Raw genomic sequence first — 24,584 nt, forward strand, 5'->3', positions numbered from 1 at the left:
TTCGGAATGCCGTCAACAAATGATCAGAACTAAACCGTGCCGACGAAATTAACTCCGCGGATAGGTGCTCATCCCGTGAGACCGATCGTGGAAAGGCCAGCGAACGAGGATGATCCTCTTCCACCCTTAATTCACACCATAGAGGAAGGAGGCGCCACACCCGCGGAAGCGCAGGCTGGGACTCCAAATCAAGGATCTAATCAGTCTCATCGACTGATAGCTGAACTCGAAGAGTTGAAAAAGAGCCAGCAAGTCTACGCAGATGTCGTAGCTCTACTGGCCAGAGAGAACCAAGACTTGGAAGACCGAATGTCCCAAAGTACTAAGATCATCCAGCAGCCCGATGAAGCAAATTCGAAGGCACCTGAGCCTAATCGGGACCGAAGAGTCATCATCGCCAATGCGGATAAGGGATGCAGCGCATCGGACCCTGATTATGCTGCCGAAGGTTCAGATTATTATGACAACGAGGATCAAAGGAGAAAGCAATCGACTGGGTATGAAAGCGTGGGGCATCGCCGCGCTAAGGAAAAGTTGCGTGACGAAATTAGAGGTGTCAAACAGGCCGGCCTGGCCTGCCTCTGATTGGCCTAGCCTGGGCCTGCAGCCTGGCCGGGGTCGGCCTGTCAATAAAGCTGGCCAGGCAAAGCCTGGCCTGGATCCTATTAAATGAGCCCAGCCTGAGCCTGAGCCAGGCCTGTTTTAATTTTGGCCGGTCCAGGCCTGGCCAGGCTAGCCAGTTAAAGTATGACCTCTTTCTTTTCAAAAAATATATCCATAGTGTTTCGAACTCATTACCTCGTGCTCATATATCAATGACCCAAACCAGTTGGGCAGCGTTTTATTTATGTCTAATTTGTCAATTGATATATTATATCAAATCAATTTACATATCGTAAGGTCAAACAATCCATTATTTATTTAAGGCAGGCGGGAAATTAGGAAACTCTTTAATGTATGGTTGCTATAAGCTGACAAATACGTTGGCAACTTGGCATATTTAAAGGTCAATATATCAGGAATTTCCAATTTTATTAGGACAATTAATAGAAAATAAATGGAAGGAAACAACTAAATAATGAAATATTTATCGAGCATAGAAAGGAAACAATTAAATAAGAGATAAATTTATTAATGAAATATTTATTAAGTAGAAAGAAAAATGAATTAATTTATTGACGAAAATTACTTATCGAAAAAAAAAAGAATTCATAAAGTCTAATAAATTTGATTACATAATAAATCACATAGCGTGTACAAAATAAAATTTCAAAATATATAGGTGAGAACTTCATCACTACATTAAGTCTTTAACGGGATAATTACTATTAATTACCTTAATTTTAGTTTGAATTAGAATTGATAACGAGTTAATTAGTTAGGTGACTCCCTTGTTTTTCCAATTGACCTCACGCTAATTAAGGAAAAATAACGGTAATAGAATCTTAATTATAATGGAATAAAATCTCGTAATGAAATTATTATCAGTTGATTAGGTTGATAAATGGTTTCCAAAACAAAAAAGATGATAATTACCTACAAATAATTCTGAATGTGTACTTAAACATATAAAGACGTGTGGATTAGTTGGTTTAAGGTGCTTCTCATTTTCGTAGGGTAGATCACGTGATCGAAACTCAACACCATTTGAATTTTTTTGATCGACTAAAACTAATAGGCAGGCTTTCCAGGCCTAGCCTGGCAGGCTTGTACTGAGCCGGACTTTAACATGCCAGGCCATGACAGGCTAAAAGGCCAAAAACTTAAGCCCGACCAGGGCCAGTCACAGGCCACAGGCAGGTAAGGGCCTGATTTATTACGGATCGGGCCAGGCTTTGGCCTGTTTAAACTGGTCGGGCCAGTCCATATCCTGGCTGGCCTGGCCTGTTTGACACCTCTAGACGAAATGATGGCAGAAATCAGACAGCTCAAAAGTTCTTAAGGCGGAGGAAGACTAGAGGAGGTGTTAAGGGAGGCTAACTCCACGCCCCTAACTCATCGCCTGGCAAACGCTCCCATTCCACTGAAGTGCCCAGTCCCAACTTTCGAATGTTATGACGGATCCAGCGATCCCGCCATGCATATTCGGTATTACAACCGTATATTAGCCCGATGGAGTCAAAACGACGCAGTGCTCTGTAGATATTTCCCGTCAAGTCTGAAGGGGTCGGCTCTATCATGGTTTGACAACTTGTCACCCGATTCCATCAATTCCTATGATCAACTCGCAGAAAAGTTTCTGAGAACGTACATGTACAACAAAGTTGTTAACACCGGAATGGACAAACTCTTTTCCCTAGAAATCGGATACAAGGAGACCATTAGGGATTACACCAATAGATGGCAAAACATCTGCCACGCTATAGGGAGTATGGACTCTGTAGTAAGCATTAATTGTTACAAGTGGGGATTAGACCGAATGAGTCCGTTGTTTGTTGAGATCCACGGAAGCGTACCCACTACCGAAGGTGATCTTCGCATAATCATTGAAAAGCACGCTCGCCTTGAAGAAATCCAACGGGAGAACCCAAGGGCACACGTACAAAGGTCTCACCGTACCAATTCTGTAGAACAAACCAGCGGGGTTAAAAGGGAAAACCCAGTAGAGCGCCCGTACGAAGATAGGAAAGGACGAAGAGATGACCGACAAAAGGAAGATAGAAAATTCGAAGATCAAGTCTACACCAAGCTCAATGCTAGCTACGCTCGAATCTTGAGAGAGATCAAGGGACGGGAAAACCTGAAATGGCCGTGGTCCAAAGGAAAACAACCCCCAAGAACAGAGAAATTGAAAGAGTACTGCGAATATCACTGCTTCAACGGTCACCAAACAGAGAAGTGCAAAAATCTCAAAATAATGATCCAAAAATTGATCGATGGAGGCAAGCTCAAGCAGTACATCCAAAGAGAACGCACCGAAGATAGATCCAAGCGGAGTAGGTAAGTACAACTACCGGAAGGGAATCACACAATCAACACCATTTCATGCTCCAAAGGTGAAGGACCTTCACTTACAGCTCAGATAGGGAAGAGGCTTAGAAAGCAATTCGAGGATTGCCGTGAATTATATAAGGTCGATGGCGTAGAGGTAGACGAACACGAGGAGTGGATGGACGCCCATATCACCTTCGATGCTGAAGATATCGAAGAGGACATGGAATAACATAACTATCCTTTAGTCCTCACATTACCGGTAGCCGGATATAACCTCAAGAAGATCCTCATGGACGGAGGGAGTTCAGTTAACGTACTGTTTTACGACACCTTCAAGCGGATGAAGCTCTGCGACGAGCGGATGAAGCTCTGCGACGAGCAGCTGATGGCATCGTATTACACCATCTACGGATTCAACAAAGAACCAACGAAGCCGTTAGGGGACATTGTGTTACAGGTGGACGCAGGTCCCATTAAGGTAGAAACAAGGCTCAGCGTAGTAGACGCGCCACCCCCTATAATGCCATTATTGGCCGAAAATAGGTACACAAACTTAAGGGAGTGGCAACAACTTACTACCAATGTCTCAGGTTCCCCACACCTGATGGAGTAATGGAAATCAAAGGGGATCGTATCTCGGCAAAAGAGTGCCAGACAACCCAGAATCGTATCAACAGTGAGCAAAAAGAGCAGCGAAAAACCCGAAAAACCAAAGCCAAAGAAAATGCGAAAGAAAAGGCCATAGACCTATTCCTCAAGGAAACCGCGGATAGAAGCCTAACGAAGAATAATAATGTTCTTAACGCGGAAACCAGTACTTCAGCGGCTAGCCAGGGGCAAGAATCTGTCAAATAGCAATTAAAGAATGTCCCTGTTCTGGGAGACTCGAAACCAACCTTTACGCCAGTGGAGCCCGTAAAAGAAATCAACATAGGAATGAAAGAAGATCCGAAGATGATCAAAATAGGGACCATCATGGAAAAAGAGAGAGAAGATGCCTTAACCAAACTACTCAAGGAATACGCAGATGTTTTTTCCTGGAAGTTAGGGGACATGCCCGGAATTGATCCTAAAATAATCCAACACGAGCTACGCATCAAATCAGGCACACCTCCTTTCAGACAGAAAATAAGAAAAGTAACGCCGGAATACCACAAGGCAGTAGAAAAGGAGCTCCGAAAATTACTAGAAGCAGGTTTCATCAGGGAAGTCAAATACCCGACATGGATCTCGAACATGGTCATCGTTCCAAAGAAGAAAGGAGGGGTTAGAATATGCATCGATTTTACCAACCTCAACAAAGCCTGTCCAAAAGACAGCTACCCCCTACCAAGCATTGATCAGTTGGTTGAAGCAGTAGAAGGGTACGAAGAGCTATCATTCATGGAAGGATATTATGGTTACAACCAAGTTTCCCTTGCATAGGAAGATCAACAACACATAGCGTTTTACACCCCACATGGCATGTATTGCTACACAAGAATGCCATTCGGACTCCTAAACGCAGGGGCAACTTACCAAAGAATGGTCGATGCCATCTTCAAACCGTGGATCGGCAATACTCTGGAAGTTTACGTAGACGACATGCTCGTCAAGAGCAAGCTACGAGAAGATCACCACCGAGACCTAAGAGATATTTTGAAGCAATGAGGAAACATCACATAAAAATAAATCCGGAAAAATGCACCTTCGGTGTCACCTCGGGGAAATTTCTCGGGTACCTGGTAACAAAGAGGGGCATTGAAGTAGATCCCGCAAAAAATCAGGCCATAGTGGAAATGCCATCCCCGAAGAATTTGAAAGAAGTGCAAAAGCTCAATGGATCCTTAGCATCCTTGGGAAGATTCATCGCCCGATCCTCGGACAAATGCAAACATTTCTTCAACATTCTTAAAAAAGGAAGCAAGTTTGAGTGGACCGTAGAATGTGAAGAAGCATTCCAAAAAATCAAGGAATATCTGGCTTCAATCCCGATCCTTCAAAAACCGGATCCCGATGAAGTCTTGGCGCTGTACATAGCGGCAACCGAAGATGCCGTCAGCGCAGTGCTAGTCAAAACCAATACGAGGATAAAACAACCCATTTATTATGTCAGTAAGACCCTCAATTCGGCGGAAAGGAACTACACGAAGATCGAACAGCTCATCCTGGCATTGGTGTGGGCTACTCAAAAGCTGAGAACTTATTTCCTGACACATTTTATCCGAGTCCCATGCAAGGCACCATTAGAAGCCGTCCTCAAGAGCACAGGGAAAGTGGGAAGAATAGCCAAGTGGAACACCCACCTAGACCAATTCAACATCATCCATGAAATTCAACAGGCCCAAAAATCCCAAGTATTAGCAGATTTCTTAGCAGACCTCCCATTGGACAATGATGAAGAAATTAGAGGCATACCATAAGACGACGAGGAAAGCAAGGACCCGGTGGATATTCTCGAGCCCTCGAACCAAAAACAATAGGAAGTCTTCGTTGACGGTTCCAAAAATAGGGAGGGTGTGGGAATAGGCATCGTCATCACTACTCCAACCGGAGACAGGATCGTACACGCCCTCAGATTGGAATTCAAAGAGCATACTTACAACATCGTCGAATACGAGGCAGTCGTGCATGCCCTTCGTTTAATAATAGAAATGGGGGTAACTGACGTTAGATTGACAAGTGACTCTCAGCTTGTCATACGGAAAATAGGCTTCGAATAAAATGTGTACGACGGTACCCTCTCCGCTTACATGGCCTTGGTCCAAACTTTGGCATCACAGATACCGAACATCAAATTCAGGCACTTATGCAGGAAAGATCTCAGACACGCTGACGCTCTAGCATACATCTCATACATGCTGATTGACAAAAATATCGAGGCTATCAAGATAACAAGGGTATACGAGCCGTCAATCGCATCACAATTTTCCTTCGCTACCCACCGAGACACGACAGAAGAAAATATCGAAGATCAGGTGGGAGAGGACATCTATAATGACTTCGACGAAGAGGAAATCCTGTCGAGAGCAAACCAAGACGAATATTTCATCAACGAAGAGGATTGGAGATCGATGATTCATGCGTTCCTCAAAGATGGGCTCTTACCCGCAGATCATAAACAGGTCAGGAAAATACTCTCAAAAGCAGGGAGATATGATCTCCGGGATGGGATGTTATATAAGAAATCTTTCCTCGGGCCATTACTGTGATGCTTATCCAGGAAAGAAGGACATCGAATTCTGAACGACGTTCATTATGGTAACGCTGGAAATCATAGTGGCATGAGATCGTTAGCCGACAAAGCAAAAACGCAAGGGTATTACTGGCCCACAATGATACAAGATGCGGCAAGAATGTCTCGACGATGTGAAGAGTGTCAGCGTTTCGCCAAAAAGATACACGCGCCGGCAACTACGTTAAATCATGTGGATAGCCCATGGCCATTCGCCAAATGGGGCATAGATATCGTGGGGCCCTTCATCGAAGGGTCAGGAAAGAGACGATTCTTGATAGTGGCCACGGACTACTTCAGTAAGTGGGTAGAATCTAAAGCGTTAGCGAGGATCAGGGACGTGGACGTATTCACCTTCATTTTCCAAAACATCATTTGCAGGTTCGGCATACCAGCAAAGATTGTATCTGACAATGGCAAGCAATTACAAGGAAAAAACATAGACATGCTCTTCGACACTTTCAAGATAAGGAAGAACAAATCCACACCCATATATCTGCAGAGCAACGGACAAGCAGAATCTACTAATAAAACCCTCTCCCTCATTCTCAAAAAGCAGCTAGACGAACATAAGGGGTGGTGGTGTGAGCAGCTGCACAATGTATTATGGGCATACAAGACTACCCGAAGATCCGCCACCGTGGAATCCCCATTCCTCCTCACCTACGGGGATGAAGCAGTTATCCCAACAGAGATCCTCATGCCAACAACGAAAACTGAAGCATGGGAGAAGAACCTCACAGCAGACATGATGCTAGAAAGGTTGGACGACCTGGAAGAAAGAAGGGAAGCGACACTACAAAAAATGGAAAATTATCAACGAAGATTAGCTAGAGAATACAACAAAAAGGTTAAATTTCGAAATTTTATAGAAGGGAAGTACGTGCTAAGAACCATCCCGCAGTACCAGCGAGAGAAAAAATGGGGCAAGTTAACGCCCACATGGGGAGGACCTTTTGTAATACATGACATTGCAGGAAACGGTTCCTACTATCTTCGCAACTTAAAAGGCGAGGTTCTCAGACACCCTTGGTATGCTAAGTGGCTCAAGCCGTACTACCCCTATGAGCAGCGCAGCTTTGCCCCTGCATGAAGAACACCATGAGAAGAAGGCAGCGTACCCGCTCGACACGTTTCTATCCCTGCGCGAGGAATAGCAGACCTCAATTTATCAATCAATTCAACTTTTTGAAACAATTCGGGAGCAAAGTCAGAAAATCCGCGGGATAGACGCATGGCATATCATCAATATTGGGGAAAGTAAATAATCTACAATCTCTCAGGGCTCCCCTGTCAGTGTCTATGAGTGTATGACCAGGGGGAAGTCACCCAGCAAAAAGAGATACCCAACCAATTTTAAGGCAACGGGTCAACGGAATAGGGGCATGTAAATATTTAAAATAAACACCCCCTATCCTAGAACGTTGCCTCGGCCCCCACCGTCTGGGAATCCTCTGGCCCATGGTTCTCCAGCGGGGTGACAGGTCTCAAGACGATCACGAAGGTATATACCTTCGGTATCGCACCCAAACACTCAAGCACTTTTTTAACAATTAGTTTCAATATCATTTTTCACGGTACTTAAAATAAAGGTGAACTTATGACGCAGGTAAGCAAAAAGGATGATCCATTCATCGAAAGTTAATTAAAAATTTGGCAAAAGATAGAGCAAGAAAATATCAAAATACAATCCAAAATTACATAATCAGAAGAGAACAAGAAAAATCTACTTAGAAGGCGAGGCCTTATCAGCGGGGTTATCCCGAAGAGATGAAGGGACACTACCGCCCGAAGAAGGCCCTGAGGAACCAGCCAAGGGAGCTGGTACCGGACAACGAGAGTAATTCTTGACAAGACCATGTTCACTCTTCAAACTCAACTCAACTTTGTCCAGAACCTTGTTCGTCTCCTCAGCCAACTGACATCGAGCCTTATGCATAACAACTTTAGTCCGCTGGTTGGCCTGAGATAGTAACAAAGACAAATGATTCGTTTCTTTAGAAGCGGCACCTACGACTTGCTCACGAGACGCAGCTAGACTCTTAAAATGGTTGGTATTTCCTTCTTGTTGCACTAAGGCAGATTGAGCCTCTTCAAGTTTTTCATTTGCAACGCGAAGCTGTCCCTCGAGCTCTGAAAATAAAAAATGCAAAAGGGTCAGAACGGAGAAAACACAGCCACACTCGATAAAAGGAGGATATACCTTCGACACGAGCCGAAGCTTCCTCATACTCATTAACAACTGCGTCCCACGCTTCATCAAGAAAACCATATTCCTCGGACAGTTTCTTATAATCAATTTGGAGGTTGTTGAGAGCAAATTGACTTTCATCTAATTCTACCTGCTTCATCGAATCCAAGTGACGAAGATGGTTGACTTCATCATTCATCTTCGTTATCCCTTTGTTAAGCCTATATAAGGTCGTCTCGAGAATTCTTTCGGACTCCACCTGGTGGGCCATATCAGCTCGTGACGCAGCCAGGGCTTTCCTAAGGGCCGCAGCTTCGGCTCGGGCATCATCTCTTTCTTTAGTAAGGCGCAACATACTATCACTAACCCCCGGGCCAGAAAGGGAACGCGCCTGTCGCAACTCTTCCTCCAGAAGAAGTATTCCAGCCTCTAATGACGAAGCATGTTCCCGGGACTCCTGCAAATTATACGCGTCCACAACAGCGCACCATTAAACATACGGCGGTCATGGTTGTATTGATTTTGCATATCAACCATCTGCGTTCGTCTTTCACTCCATTCCTCAGCACGAGCGTTCCACTTTTTGGCTTCACTCTTAATTTTCTCCACCAATTCCCTAATACGAGTTTTTTAACGATCCCTTTCGGACTGAAGCCATACCAGCTCAGGAACACCACCCACTGGAGAGAGGGTGGGGAGACTCAGGCATAACACCAAAGTAGGAAAAGAGCATCACGAGGGATAAAAGAATAAAAAGGCACAAACCTGTGAAAGCTGAAACCTTGCCACGAGTTTGCTCCAACTCAGCACAGACCGTAGAAAGCTCAGAAAGAAGACTGGCCTCCGCGTTACCAAGCCGTTCTTTCTCTCTGAGACTATTCTTCTATCTCTACCTCGACCGCAGACAACGCCCTCTCTCTGTGACGAAGCTTAGCCTCCATTTTCAAAGACTTCGCTTTGAAGAATTGGTACAAAACATGATTGCAATGTTCGCTCCTCATCATCTACATTTCAATGACAATCATATCAGCAATCGAAGACTTATGCTTATATTTATATTAATATTTAGAAGACTTACTTCTAAAATGCGCTGTTGAGGAAAACCATATTGGTACCCATCGGCCACGACCATCATATCAGCAATTGAAGTTGGAGGGTCAACCACGAGGCTAGCACCCCAAGCCCTCAAATTCTTCTGCCACATCTCTGTAACGCGGTCTTCAGAAGATAACTGCATCATCTGACGGGTATAAGCATCAGAGTCCTTCTCACCAGCAACCACAGGGGCAGGATTAAGAACAAACATTAAATTCTTCTTCTTGAACCAAGCCAGAATGGCATCTTCACCCTCGAGCATCAGCGAGGGAGGAAAATCGTCGGAAGGAGATTCGACCACAGATTTCCCTTTGGACGTCGTTCCATCATCAGCAAGAGTCTCAACGTCACTTACCCCTGCGGGACCACCCGCGTCTTCAGCCTGCTGACCAGCAGCACCCTCTTTCCCGAAATCCCCAAGCACATCCCAGTCGTCATGCGGGGAGAGCAAGGATAAATCTTCATCAAGACCGAGGACATCATCTACATTAAAAAACTCCCCGGCCGAGTATATCCTACCAAAGGAAAACTCCTGAGTACTCATAGCCTCACTCCCACCAGCGGCAACCCTGACATCGCCAATATCAGCATCTGCAGGGGCATGCCCCCCCTCACTAGCACCTCCTGCAGCAAGGCTCCCCTCAGCCTCACTCATGCCCACCGTGGAAACATTCTCTTCAGCGAAAACGTTTCCCTCACCAGTACCTCATGCAGCAAGGCTCCCCTCAGCCTCACTTATGCCCACCATGGAAACATTCTCTTCAGCGATAATGTTTCCCTCACCAGTACCACCTACAGCAAGACCCCCTCAGCCTCACCATAACCACTCACTCCTACTTGTTCTTCAAATATCCCACCTTCAATAAGAGGGGTACAAGTATCGGTGCGTTCTTCACTATCAGACATCTCCTCATCTTCGGCAAACTCTTCGTTCACCGGACTATTAACTTCGTCATGGACGTCAACCTCGCCCATCAGGACAGTGGAAGATTGCTTGGGCCCAATCTTTTTCTTCTTCGACACCTACAAGCCAACATACGATCAAAAGGATTATTTATCTCGTCCATTAAAGAGGGATACGAATAAAAAAGATAATAATATAACGATAAACCGCACCTTAGAAGCAGCGGTACTCTTCGAATGAAGATTAGCGCCAGAACCCTCCTCCTCGTCTCCATCAACGACATCGAGGGCATAAGGAAAATTCATGCCTGCGAAATTCAGACGCCAAGGGCAATAATCTCCATAACGCGCAGGAGGCGACTCACGAGGCTTGCTGCTCACAGAAAGACGCCACCCGCGCGGACCAGGAATCCAGCCATAATCCCAAGGGCCAACAACTTCAATAACGGTGGCATGCCACTCGTAATCGTGATCGCGCTTAATCCTCTCACGGGCAGGAAAAAGCTTCCAGTTAGCAGACCCCTCGGTGCCAGGAACATACTTCAACTTGGCGTCACTCACTTCGCTTAAGAGGCGAATTTCACCCCGAGGTGCAGCAATGTTACGCAGGCTAACGCTCCACGGCTTGCGGTTCCTACTGTTGACATAATCCCCAGAGGAGCTATTAAAGTTCTTAGAAGTATACCACGCCCTCTCTGCGGGATTAGGAACGTAACAAGTCATCATCGTCTCCCCCTTACTCCGCAGATAGCATTCTTTCAGCGCGCGAAGATAGTTCCCGGACAACTGTGACACGGAACGGTTGTGCGTGTTCGTAGTAGAACCTTCGCGACCATCCAGCACGTCATAGTAGAAGGAGTCGCCCGACTTGTACAAAGGAAACATGAGACCCGCCTCGAAGGCCCCCACCGTAGTCAGCAGATGGAACTCATCAAACCGATACTTGGAGATGAGCTCAAAAGTAATATCGTCGTCGGGGGCATAAAAGCGAACCTCGAAGGCATGAAGTTCATGTTTCTACTTGAAAACCTCAAGATCAATATGCCGGAACGTGACCTTCTTCCTATTAACCGGAATACTGCGTATGGCTAGCGCAGCCTCCTCCTCCTCTGCGGAATCAGACGAGGCAGCGGACGCTTCGGGGACCTTCCTTTTTGAAGGCAAAATTTTAGGTGGATCAGCCCTAGGCATAGCACCTTTAGGATGCTTACCCTTGAAAGACCATAGGAGGAGGCGGTAGAGGGTTCTGCTGGGGCATCGGAGGAGCCATGGAACGAAGGGGCGAGACGTCCAAATTCTCACCCCGTGAAGGAATCTGCGCGCTCCTGAAGTCATCACGAGGGCGTGAGGAAGCGCGGCTGATTGCGTATCTAGACCCCGAGCCACCTCTCACCAAATCCCCCTTCTTAGTAGGAATAACTTTCGTACCAGAAGAAGAGGTGACCTTATGACCTCGAGGATCCATGCGAGGAGATATATCGGACTCTCTGCGTGGAGGGGACCTCGGCGGACTAGAAGGAGGTGTATGGTAAGGAATCCGCGGATGATCAAACATAACTACAAGGAAAAGTAAAAACAGGTTAAAGCAAACACGAAGATACTACCAAAGATCAAAATTCAACAAATTTCAAATTCATCTTCATCCCTACCAAAAAACCCTAATACTGGAACACAACAAATTGATCAAAACATTAGCTTATCCGTTTGATAACGAAGAACAAAGGCAAGCATATATGCTTCGACGTATGTGTTCTTCATCACAAACAAGCCACAACAAAAGAAAACAAGCAAGAGCAGGAGAAGAGGCATCAGCAGAAGCAGGAACGTCAGGAAGCTTTTTACAGAACAAATCACAAACACAGAAGAAAAAGAGAAAAATTCATACCTGTTACAGAACAAATCGGGTAATGGCAGCACCAACAGTTAATAACTAGAAAACAAAGGGAAAGGATGAAGTTAATGGCTAGAAAACAAAGGGAAAGGATGAAGTTAATGGCTAGAAAACAAAGGGAAAGAATTAAGAACAGTTAATGGCTAGAAAACAAAGGAGGAGAATGAAGAATGAAAAAAAAACTTAAAGTCCCCTATTTATAAATCCGAGAAGGAGAAAGAGAAACCATTAATGCATGGGCGGGAAACGTGCAATTAATGTCCACTCCCATTAAGAGAGCAGTTAATGCATGAGTGGGAAACGTGCCCAAAATTTTAGGGAAGTTACTAAGAGGGAAAGGAATATGTAACGATTTTTTCCTCGGCTTTCCCACTATCGTCTAAACCCGAAGAAAAGTGGCAAATTGTAAGTACATATTTCATTATTAGACACGTGTGTGTAAAGAGACACGTGGAAGGCATGCATACCAAGCCATCAAAGCACGATGCGACACACCTACAACCAAAGAGCGTACCCCATCAACGTCCGATCCCAGCCCAAACAAATCTGAAGGCAGAAGATCAAGGGGCACCAAGGAAGAATGCTCCTGCGAAGCACCGTATAAATCCCCGAAGGCTACTTTATCTTATCCCTAGGTAAAACCAAGATCAACGGCATAGAGAAAATTAACTGATACGGACGTGACAGGGACAGACGACACTTGTCTGACACGAGCAAACGTTCCAACCACCCGCATTAACTACTCGGAACAGTATATGTGTCGTTCAGCCCGCATAATAAATGAAGGTAACCCTTCGTGATCAAGCAAGAAACGCTGGGCGCACCATGAAGAACGAAGACCTCTGCGTAATGGACACAAAGCACAAAAAGATAAGGTTACAACGGCTCTCAGAAGTAGGCCCCACGCTCCAACCCTATAAATACCCTCCTCTACTAAGAAGAAGGGGGGCGATGATTGGAGAGAACTTGAAGAGAACTGGGAGAGAATTTAGAGAGAGAAACAGGAGACCAAAATATAGTAAGTGTTGTCTTATATTTCCGCAGACCTACGGGTATTAAAGTCATTCCGACTGTTTCTGTAACCTATCCCTACCTAGTGAAGTTCTCCTCCCCGTGGATGTAGGCCTTAACGCTGAACCACGTAAATCTCGTGTTTCTTTTACATTTCAGCACTTACATTCAGTTTTATACTCGGTAATTGTCGTTTTTATACTTATATTTTTCTCCATAACGAAGTCCATTCATGGTAATATTTGACTAGGCAATGATGAGCCCGACGGCTTGTAGCCGATTAATCAATATATCCATCTCCATTTAAGGCACAAGAAAAACATGCGAATATTGTTTGTGAACACGTGGATGCCTCCATGATCTGTGTGTTCACAAAAGTAACATACAAGTACATAACAACCGTTGGGAAGAGATGATATCTAATCCAAGATAACTATTGCAGACTGTAAGATTACATTCGTTCATAAGAATGGAAACAAAAAGCTCAGTACAAAATCTACTGAATGTAAATACAAACCCCAATTTTATTTACTTCTCCTTCTCATCGGATTTTGTATATTTTGTTTGGTCTGTACTACTTGGACACACATTGTGGTCCCATTCTGTACCCATCATTATTAGTGTTATTATTACGTCCTCTTTTCATTTTTTACATTGAGAAAGAAATTTTTGGCTGAAACCTAGAATGAATATTCAGAATTTAGTTACTTCTTTTTTAGCTTAGGGTTATATCCTCTCTTCATAAGCTCTCCCTTATATGAATCAATGAAGACGCTGTTTTTTTTTAAAGACCAACACAATCCGATAATAAAATGATGAAAAAAAAAAAGATCAAAAAAGAAAACTCAATATTTCAGGATAATCCTAGGATTTTATGAAGTACTTAACAAATCGGTAACGTCTGTTGTTGTTAACATTTTAGACATGATTTATCTTAAAGTTTAATCAAATTAGGTTAGAGGTGATGATTTCTGTAAGGAACGAATCAATCTTTTCAAAGAATGAAACAAAAAACACAAAATTGGTTAAAAAGATCAAAATTAACAATTCTTGGGTGAAAAGGACATTTAGATTTTGATACTGTTTAAATGGACAAAAATGTAAAAATAGTCAGGATGTAAACAGTTTCATCCTACACATTTTCAAATACTTTTTGTTATTTCTAATTTACATCTGAATGCATCCAGTTTCATCCTTTCTGTTTTTTAAGTTTAAGTCAGGATGAATCCAGTTTCATCCTTGCTATTTTTTTGGTGTTCATTTTACCCATACTGATTTTTACTCGTCTATTTGAACCATGTTTTAAAAATATTTGGACAAATGACCCATTTTTCGAAGGAAAAATGATATTTAGCCTAATAATGTGTGGTTGTTAAGGAAAAATTTGTCAACTAGACATATTTTTGGATAACTTATGATGTTAATGGTGGGTTCAATATCAGCTTCAAGAAACAAAATTCAAAAAAAAAATGGTACTCTTTAGTGCATGCTTGACTTTGATGGTTAATGGTCATCTAATTTTTCTAAATCCAGTTCCCTAATAATTTGGATCATGACCATAACCAGAAACCTGAAAATGATTTATTTGCCTACAATCAACTATTTCAACAAACAAATATCAATGTTTGCACCTAACTTTCAACGAGTTTAATCAAGAAATTTTTACGCGGAAATATAAGATTTTGAGTTTAAGGCTTAAGGAAAATGAAGAAGATTGTTTGGACATTTATAACTCCTTCCATGTTACTTAGTTAAGTATGTTTTAGGTTCTTCTGATATGATGCATTACGTACCATTTCTTGAGACTCTCAAAGATGTATCTGGTTTAGCTGAAAACTGAATTATTCGATGGAAATGACCATGTGAATTTTGAACAAGGTAGGATAGAATAGTTACTTGCCCGTGGAATAATATATCATGGTACTAGAATGGAACCGACATGATATGAAAGTGAGGTACAGTCTTAGTATAATTCTTCTAATCACTTTATTCTTGAATTTAGATAGATATCTTTGTAATTACAAATGGTGGTGTTCGTATGTTATACCATATTCTTTGTCAAGATCACTATCTTACCTTGGTATCGCATCTATATCTATGCACCAAAGTGAATATCAACATGGCGTTGAAACCAATATTTACCTAAAACCACTCTAATGTTAGCAGTAATACTTTTAGTTTCTTTTTCCATGGAATCTTATACGGCACATTTTATAAAATACCCCTGTTTTGAAATGTACACTTCAAAAATATTCCCGTTTTTTACAAATTTTCTAAAATACCCCGTTTTATTCAAAAGAAAAATTATATCCAGTTAAGAGTTAGGTGGCAGTTATCTTTTTCCATTGGAATCTTATATTTTGACCAAACTAAATTCGCACACGATTGCCAAGAATATAAGATTCGGGGACAATAAGATTTTACAAAACTAACAATAGTATAATTACACTGTATCTAGTACTCTTTAAATTTTTAGAGCAAGCATTATGGTTGAGAATTTCTCTGCGATCTAGTAGGTAACCAAGGCTTGTCTAATGGAAAATTTAGTTTTCGTATTTTGCAGGCATCATGTTTCCATAAAATAAATTTTTGGGTACGTCCTAATCCATAAGAGTCCGGCTTATAGCCGAGGAACTCATCAAATTCAATCACATAAGAGCAAGAACTATCTATAGTGATCCTTGTCTTGGTTATAATTAGGGTTAAAGGGTTTGCGTCAATTGGTTTTGTGCTCGGAAATAAAGGTCGACATGAAATTATTACGCGATCTTCTCGTTTACAAACAAATTATTATCGTTTTTTCTTAATTTATCTTGTAAGCTTCGGATTTCTTTTTCTTTTCTTTTTTACTTTTTGTGCTCCTATTATTACAGGGCTTTCGCTCATTTCTCTTCACAGATATAAAAGTTAGTCCCTTCATGACAATGACATAGACACTACCAACCGACCGGATTAGTTATCAAACGAAGTTACGGTGCCTTTTACATATCTTAGAAGAAAAAACTACTTACCTAGTAAAAAAAATGGAAGCTAAAACCCCATGCCGTGCTCACTATTGAATTCCTTTAAAGTAGGAAACAGAGTTGTGAATTATATAAACCGCGCTGGTTAGTTTTGTGCTCAATACAAGGGTTGGTGTGAAATTATTACGTGCTCTTCTCTTTTGAAGCTAAATCATTATGCGTTTTGTTTATTGTTTTTTTTTATATTTTTAATTTATCTTTTGAGTTCCGAGTCTCTTTTTTTTCTCCAGCACGTAATATTTACGGGCTTTTGTCCACACCAGTTACCGAACGAAGTTACAATGCAGTTTACATATCTTCGAAGAAAAAATTACTTGTCTAGTCTTTTCGACAGTAAAAAATTCAGGCCGTGGAATATCCATAAAACAAAAACACGAGTAAAAATGGTTTACCTTTCTACTTTGTAACGATGATAGTTTAGAATTTTTAGGCTATTTGATGATACAAACCCATCCGCAAATTGCCCGGTAATTTACTCTTTCTTACCAACTGAAAAGTGGACCGAACTACCCATACTCAATCATTCACAGGAAAACCGGCATAATGATAATTTTTCGAACTTCTTGACCGTTGAATATTACAAGTGATTCGAGTGACCGAAAAAGAAAAAAGAAATGTAAATAAGAGAGCAAGGAAAGGGCATTTTCGTAATACTAGAGTAAAAAACGTAAGCAGAGAGACAAATAAGAAAATATCGTTGAACCTAGTTAAGGTTAGGTCACATGATTGCTGGTAAGTTAAGATCAGGTAATAATGTAAGAAGGCATCCATAACTCGACACGTGTCCGCCCTAGGGACCTCGAATAATAAATGAAATTTCAATTTAATTCTTATAGACCCCCTCCTCCCCTTACATGATTATTATCCTATTCCTCTTTACCCTCCCTTTCACATCAATTCCCCGCCCTTCTTCTTTCATTTCACAGACAATGGGACAAATAAACAATTTCCAGTGAGAGAAGGAGAGGGAGAATTAGGGCAAAGTTAATAGATACAAGGAGAGGTGTTTGATTTTTCTGATCAGTAAAGCTTCTGCTTCCCTGATCATCATCATCATCATCAGAACCACCAAAACTACTTCCAGTTCCAGTTTAGAGAAATGGGGAGAGGGAGAGTTGAGCTGAAGAGGATTGAGAATAAGATAAATAGACATGTAACATTTGCTAAGAGAAGGAATGGTTTATTGAAAAAAGCTTATGAACTCTCAGTTCTCTGTGATGCTGAAGTTGCTCTTATTATTTTCTCTAATAGAGGCAAACTCTATGAGTTCTGCAGTAGCTCCAGGTAAATTAAAATTATCGTACATAGACCAACAGCAAAATCTTCTTCTTCTTCTTCTTTTGGTTTGATCGGCGATGATTCTGTTTTTAGATCTAAAAGTTTTCTGATTTGGAGTCCTTTTATTTGTGTTTAGTTAAGATTAGGTACTCATCGTTCGACTTCTTTTTCATGTATTTGTTCCTCTCTTTTTTTCTCTTTGGTGTGGATTGTCTCAGCTTTTTTTAGTATACATATTTTTTTCTTCTTTTTTCTTTGTGCGGCTTACGTACTGATCGATCGAGTTCTTTTTTTCTTCACATGATACAATTCTAGATCTGAGTCTGACAATGGTAGTGTCGAAGTATACAAAATTTTCTCGAATTAGAGTGAAAATTACTTCGTTCGTAAGGATTTTAAGCGATCTTGTGAATAACCTAGTTTTAGTCCAACAAGCTTATTATTTTATTTTTCTAGCTACTTTTTGAGTCAATTAAGCATTGTTCAGTAGGTTCATTTACTTAATTAAACATAATAACTTGAACCGATCTTCTACGAAACATAGATTATAAGATTTTACGGAACTAGTACACTTTCGTGGAAATGAAATTTGATTGGATCTGTCTTGTCTTCTCAATAAGAGAAGATTTCCGTATTTTATAAAATCCATCTCTTTTATGAATTTTATCTTGGTCTCATCAAGTCAATCAATTCGCTTTCTGATCACATGAGAGTAGCTAGTATACTTGTGTTTATCCGGATATTTGTGTGTTAGGGTTTTCTGTACATTGGATTATGTGAGGTTTCTTTGTTTATGTCTGAAAAGATTTTTTTTAAGGATCTCAAGAATTTAATAATTAGTACTGCGTAGGTCAGATCCGAGGTTTCATATGTTACTAGGTTTCTTTGTAAGAAGTCTGTCTGATCATAATCTTTAGAGTACTAAAGAAAGATTCATATATATCCATTATCCAGTGATTTTTAGAGTACTACTTCAATTCATCATGAACATAATCTTTTCTTTATCAACTTTACCCAAAAAATAAAGAGGGATTTGGGATGGGAGAATCAAGAAGTTTGATTAGACATTCCTCCACCATTTTACACAACCATCTATGCAACTTCTAGCTCTTAATACTAGTACTACTTCTGTGCTGCCACTGCATACCTCTTGTGTTGACAAATCTATCATGTCTTTACTTTTAGTATTCTTGTTCTTGCTTGGATCCTTTAGTACTAAAGACTATTATCCAATATACAGTTAGGTGATACTAGAGAATAGTTGATGTACTCAATTGTATATGGACTGCATCGGTGAGATTTAGTTGACAACTGAGATCAAAGGTCTTAAAGAAAATTAAGAGACAAAGTTTCATTTGTATGTATGTAGGCTTTAAATGATCTTTCAACTTGGCTTAACTGTTTTCAATCTAAACAAATTCATGTGTTTACTTAGTATCCTCATTCGAGAAAAGGAAGCATTATAATGAATTACCTTCTAGAGATGTGTACTCAACTGAACCCCAATCGGAAAAACAATTTCACAAAAAATTAACTTTGACTTGATAATTTCTTAACATTCTTTTGGTTCTTAAAATTTTGTTGGAACCCTTCCAAACATGATGCACTAGTTGTACCCATTGCCGACATCATAAAAAAGAACTTCTTCCTTAGTTTTGTGTTTCAACAATTTTTGAATTGTCATATCATTATACGTTGAAGTATGCAACTGGGTCTCCCATCTTATGTTGTGTTAGGACATTTTGCTAGTGAACCACAGTTTTCCCTTTTAGTTCCCTTTTGGAACAAGAACTTGTCACTGATTAATACATAACTTTTATTCCCTTCTAGCATAGGTGAGCTTGGTTATCTAGTGATTTACGTCAAATAGTTCGACAATAATCTTGGCTCATTGAGCCACAAAATGAATCAATCTTGTCATGTGTATGAGGTTCTAACGGCTGCAATTCAATAAATAGAACTCTCTACAAGAATAACATTGTTACTTGCCTACCCAATCTAAAACTTGAGTATGTGAGACTACAAATTTTGTTAAGAGAGTAGGGCTAGTCTAGTAGTCTTAATTTTTTTATCCAAAAGCTTGGTTTCACAATATTAATGGCTCTAACTGTTTGCTGCATATCTAGTCATTAACATGAATTATAGTACATGCATGTAAAGAATTGTATCAATCAACCTGAACATTGTATGCCTTAATTGTGTCTGTTTAATTTCTTGCATACATTATTTTCAATTTCTCTTGTTCTGGAGTTGTTCTTTTAGGATCGCCATGCAGTCGATTAAATGTCAATTATCAGTTTAGAAATTATGTTTTAAAAATATCTCAAATATTACTTGTTCATGTCAATCACAATTATATCTTACAAAATTTGGTGCTTGTTTCCATTTTTAGCATGTTCAAAACCCTGGAGAGGTATCAAAAATGCAACTATGGACAACCAGAAACAAATGTATCTGCTAGGGAGAGCCTGGTAAGCAATTTTGTTTGAACCCTCTTCATACATGTTGCCTTGTTTTCTTTAACGGTGGTTATCATAATATACAGTGTGTTTGCCTTTAAAACTTGTTATATGTGTGTCGCTGTACTTGCTCAGTTATTGAGCATAAACTCATGAAATACATCTAGCTACTATATACTATCTGCAGTCAAAACTCAAAAGATGTATCTGAATAATCCGAATAAAAGGAGTCATGCATGAGCCACAATTTTTACCATCTGTGCGGCTGTGTTTGGAAATGCATATAAAGCCATGAAATCTCTTTAGAAGTCAGTATATTCCTTCTATGGATTTTCTGACAAGTCTAAAAAGAATTAATTTGATGGACATATTTGTCATTTAAGAAGTCCTATGATTAACATAAAAATTTTAGTGTGATTGATTATTCATCTTCTGTTGATCTAGTTTTCCATATCTAGTTTCAATAGCTCTAAGATAGAGGCACTTTTATATATGCAGTTCAAAGATATCTCTAAATATATTTGAAGCAAATAACTAGTGAATTTGGTATACACAGTTCAAAATTAGGTATAAGCAAAAGTAGATGCTCATGATGTTCTATCTGTCTAAATTCCTCAAAACCTCAAAACAGAAAAATTGCAAACACCAAAACATAAATCTCTAGTAATTAATTAATGTTTACACCAAAAAGTCTGAAAGCCTTTTTCTCCTCATCTGGTTGTTGCTGTGGTGGTGCAACTTCCATAATCAAAGGCCTTTTCTCCTCATCTGGTTGTTGCTGTGGTGGTGTAACTTCCATAATCACTTCTTCCTTATTTTGCCATAGTTTGATAGTCCTATCTGAGGGTCCAGTTTCATTAGTATTCCAGCTAAACCCTAATTGTAAATCTAGTCTATTATCTTCATCTCCATTAGACGCTACATGGATCAAGTAAAAGGGTTTGTTTTGGAACCATTCTCGACACTCACACCTATAAAATGTAACCACGTCATTCTTCTTCAATTTCTTGTCTTTAACAAATCGGTTCCAACCTCTGGTAAACACATAACTTTGGCTAGATTTCCAATAGCAGTATCGGAATTTCCAGAGCTTCATGTCCCTGTCCACGAATGGCAGTTGAATGTCGTCTATCACACCACCATCCTCTTCTTCTAAAGGTGCTTCTGAAACCTTTGGGAAGTACTTCACGGCATACTTTTTAGGAATAACAAGCCTGTTGAGTTTCCCAACATCGCTTGGAGTTAGTTCTTTCTGAAACAACTGTTGGCACTTTACAGACCCATCGTTAACATTTCCTCTGAACAAGTTCACACCAAAACCAGATTCCCTATCCTGCTTCTCCGAAGAGTTCATAAATTCATGCAACTTTGTTTCATATGATCCATCCTTGAGCATAACCAATACTTCATCGATTGAGTATGGTTTCTGAAAATCTGGTTCCAGTGAGGTTTGAGTGGTCAATGGAATGTTCCGATGTGAATCTCCACTTCGAAGCTTAACAGCAGCGCTATCATAAGCCTTAGCCGCATCCGACTCTGAATTGAATGTCCCAATCCAAATACGCTGATGGTTTGAATAAATTTGTGCACCCCATCTGCCGTTTGGCTGCAACACAACACCCTTAAATCTTGCAGAAGGTTTTATGCCATCTTGTTGTCTATGACGTTTTTTCGACAATCCACAAGGGCTATTGCTATTACTTCTGTTAGAATCCGAACCTTCTCCTCCTACAGCAGCACTCAATGCTGTATAGGGAACCATATTCAGCATCATCTCTTCTTCCATTAAACAAGAAATCTAAGATAAACCAAGAAAACAGATTCAAAACATAATCGAAGCCTGTTATTTAATACCCATATTAAATAACAATAACAAAAAAACGTTACAAGTAATGAACCCTAATAATCTTTAATGAGTAAAGATATACACATAAGAAATTAAACTTACATTGAATGCAAAAGACTGATCTTCAGGGAAGAAGATAACCAAAAACTTTCAGACAAAACTAAATGTTGATGAGAAACATTTTATAGAGATAGAGGAACTATATATTTTATCTGACATTAGAGAGATTTTGAAGATTTTATTCATGCAGAGAAGATTGAGAAAATCAAGGCAGTGAAAAATATAAACAGATTTTTGTGTTGCATGAAAATGGCAGTTTTCTGTATCATTTTTACATTTTTTAGGTACAAAACACAGTGGCATTACCTTAATTAAGAAGAAAAAAGTTAGTAAAAGCTAATTATTTCTGTTTTCCTTACAATTTTCTATATTTATCAATTTTGTTTCAAATTGTCAGATAATTATTTATTTAATTTTATGTATTTGGCCGAAATCAATGGGTGAGGAACCTAATACTGTATTTAATTTATTTTTGTCTCAATTGAGGTGGAAAGAAAAAATTATGACCGTTAAATATTAATCTAAACCATCTAATTAACCTTCCTAATTGGAATGCATTTATCATCACCCTTAACTAAGATATTCTAGAGAAATATTAAGAGGTATTCTATTTTCTTACAAAGAAGGGGTTTGTTGTGAATACCAACAGAAAATAAGATTAGGGTTTTTTCAGAAATATTAGGGATTTCTTTCCTTTTCTGTACAGCAAGTTTCTAGACAGATGTATATTTGGATAAAGACTACAATGCCCTTAAATCACCTGTTATATTTCGTATTTATCTAAAATCAGGACCATTAGCTATTTTGGATGATATTCACCCACTTTAACAGTTGTGTATCCCATAGCTCGGGATTTTAGGTTTCTTGGTTTCTATGATCAGTTTACAGGGTTTTAATTCAAATCTTTGTTGCTTCTAATGGCAGGAGCACAGTAGCCACCAGGAATATCTGAAGCTTAAAGCACGGGTTGAGACGCTACAACGATCACAAAGGTGATTCATCCTAATTTGTGGTGCCAGCAAATGAGGCTACAGACTTGACTGTATACCTGATTATAACTAATTGCTGCCTGAAAGGTGTTAACAGTACTATTTTTATTCTGTAGGAATCTTCTAGGTGAGGATTTGGGACCGTTAAGTGGCAAGGAGCTTGAATTTCTTGAAAAACAACTCGATTCATCATTGAAGCAAATAAGATCAACTCGGGTACATACTATTGCTACTACCTGTGTGCAACTCTTAATTTTTGGTGCATACAACTAATACTACTTATATGTATGCTTACTCTTAATTTCTGCTTCTATTAATAAATGCAGACCCAATACATGCTCGATCAGCTGACAGATCTTCAGAGAAGAGTAAGATCAGCATATAACCGTATACGCACATTTATTTACTTAGTTATTTACAGTGAAGAGGGATCTTTAGTCTATATCTTACCTTAATTTACTGTTTTGCTTACAGGAACAAATGCTAAGTGAAGCTAATAAGAGCTTGAGAAGAAGGGTACTATTTTCATACTGATCTTTTATTACATCTTTCAATCCTGCATCTGTTTTTATGAGTTCCCAGTGCAATGACTTTTAGAATTGTCTTCCTATATATATCTGATAATTTGGTGTTACAGTTGGAAGAGGGAGCCCAAGCAACTCAGCAACAATGGGACATGCAGCATGGTGTGGGGTATAGCCGACAGCAGCAATCTGGTCATCAAGCTGCTGATCAAAATGAAACGTTTTTCCACCCCATTGAATGTCAACCCACTCTACAGATCGGGTATGCACAGGCTTAATTACACTATTTTTCTTTCACTCCTCTTGTAAATGTGAAACCCCTAAACTCGTTTCAACGTCCATATATGTAGGTACCACCAACAAGATCAAATAACTGTAGCTCAAGGGGCACCAATGAGTTACATGCCAGGATGGTTGGCATGAACACTGCTAATGTTAGCTAGGGCACCTCCTTTAGCTAGCGGACGACACAATATATGATTTGTCGTTGATCTTCATAAGTGCAAGCTAGCAGATTTCTTTGATTTTGCAATAATATTGTTTGTTTGATCTAAAAAAAAGAACAAGAAAAAGGATAGGAGTTGCTTCCCTAAAGATGACACTTCTTTGTTTTAAGCACTGTATTAATAGTTTTGTTATTGTTGTTGTTGTTTTCTTTTTTGGCTCTTTAATTGTAAGTGTTTAGCTAAATTATACATGCAGTAACTAAATCCTACCCTTCTGAACAGTAATTGTATCTAAGAAGATCATATTTGATCATTTATGTTGTTCATCAGTAGATTTCTGTTTCATCAAATATGTTTACAGTTTTACATTCAGAATCCTTTTTTATAAGAACTAGTGCACACAAGAAAGAAATTGAATCTACATATAAAAACTTTATCTTTAGTCCAAGACAATCTGTTCCCACTAAAATTTTGTTGTGGGGAACTTAGGGGGAGACCCAAAAAAAATAATATTCTCGTTCTCATGCCTACAATTAATTTTGTATACCGTGACACCCATAATTATATGAAATTATTATATGAATCAATACATAACTGGTTATGCATACTATCTTTTCAGGTATAACTCGTTATGCGTACTATCTTTTTCAGGGATATAATTGGCAGCGCAACTTGGATACAACATATCTAAAAATCCGCGCCTTAAAATTTCACAAATTT

At 39.9% G+C, this 24,584-nt stretch overlaps 3 protein-coding genes across 7 annotated transcripts; 1 reads left to right on the top strand and 2 right to left on the bottom strand.

The window, feature by feature from the left end:
- Window positions 1–7,811: 7,811 nt before the first annotated feature.
- Window positions 7,812–12,366, bottom strand: LOC113274392. 5 transcript variants are annotated; one of them, XR_003322991.1, is made up of 6 exons: window positions 12,223–12,366; window positions 10,551–11,894; window positions 9,418–10,457; window positions 9,105–9,343; window positions 8,491–9,019; window positions 7,812–8,281 (listed from the first exon to the last, which is right to left on the bottom strand). XR_003322991.1 is itself a non-coding variant. In XM_026523796.1 (4 exons), the coding sequence occupies exons 3-4, from the start codon at window positions 10,087–10,089 to the stop codon at window positions 9,215–9,217; spliced, it is 801 nt and encodes a 266-aa protein (XP_026379581.1). In that variant the 5' UTR covers window positions 10,090–10,457; window positions 10,551–11,894; window positions 12,223–12,366; the 3' UTR covers window positions 7,812–9,214. The 5 variants fall into 4 exon arrangements, 1 of the variants encoding a protein (XP_026379581.1); XR_003322990.1 differs by having other exon boundaries at window positions 7,812–9,019; XR_003322992.1 differs by lacking the exon at window positions 8,491–9,019.
- Window positions 12,367–17,124: 4,758 nt separating this feature from the next.
- Window positions 17,125–24,209, top strand: LOC113271669 (agamous-like MADS-box protein AGL9 homolog). The gene is made up of 8 exons (XM_026521568.1): window positions 17,125–17,546; window positions 19,933–20,011; window positions 22,830–22,897; window positions 23,011–23,110; window positions 23,221–23,262; window positions 23,369–23,410; window positions 23,532–23,680; window positions 23,769–24,209. Exons 1-8 carry the CDS (start codon window positions 17,362–17,364, stop codon window positions 23,839–23,841), a joined length of 738 nt encoding a protein of 245 aa, XP_026377353.1. The 5' UTR covers window positions 17,125–17,361; the 3' UTR covers window positions 23,842–24,209.
- On the bottom strand, window positions 20,023–22,113 carry LOC113271668 (AP2/ERF and B3 domain-containing transcription factor At1g50680-like). The gene has a single exon (XM_026521567.1). The coding sequence runs from the start codon at window positions 21,783–21,785 to the stop codon at window positions 20,667–20,669; it is 1,119 nt and encodes a 372-aa protein (XP_026377352.1). The 5' UTR covers window positions 21,786–22,113; the 3' UTR covers window positions 20,023–20,666.
- Window positions 24,210–24,584: the final 375 nt, after the last annotated feature.

Source organism: Papaver somniferum, chromosome 4 (assembly GCF_003573695.1).
Source record: "Papaver somniferum cultivar HN1 chromosome 4, ASM357369v1, whole genome shotgun sequence".
Taxonomy (NCBI): domain Eukaryota; kingdom Viridiplantae; phylum Streptophyta; class Magnoliopsida; order Ranunculales; family Papaveraceae; genus Papaver; species Papaver somniferum.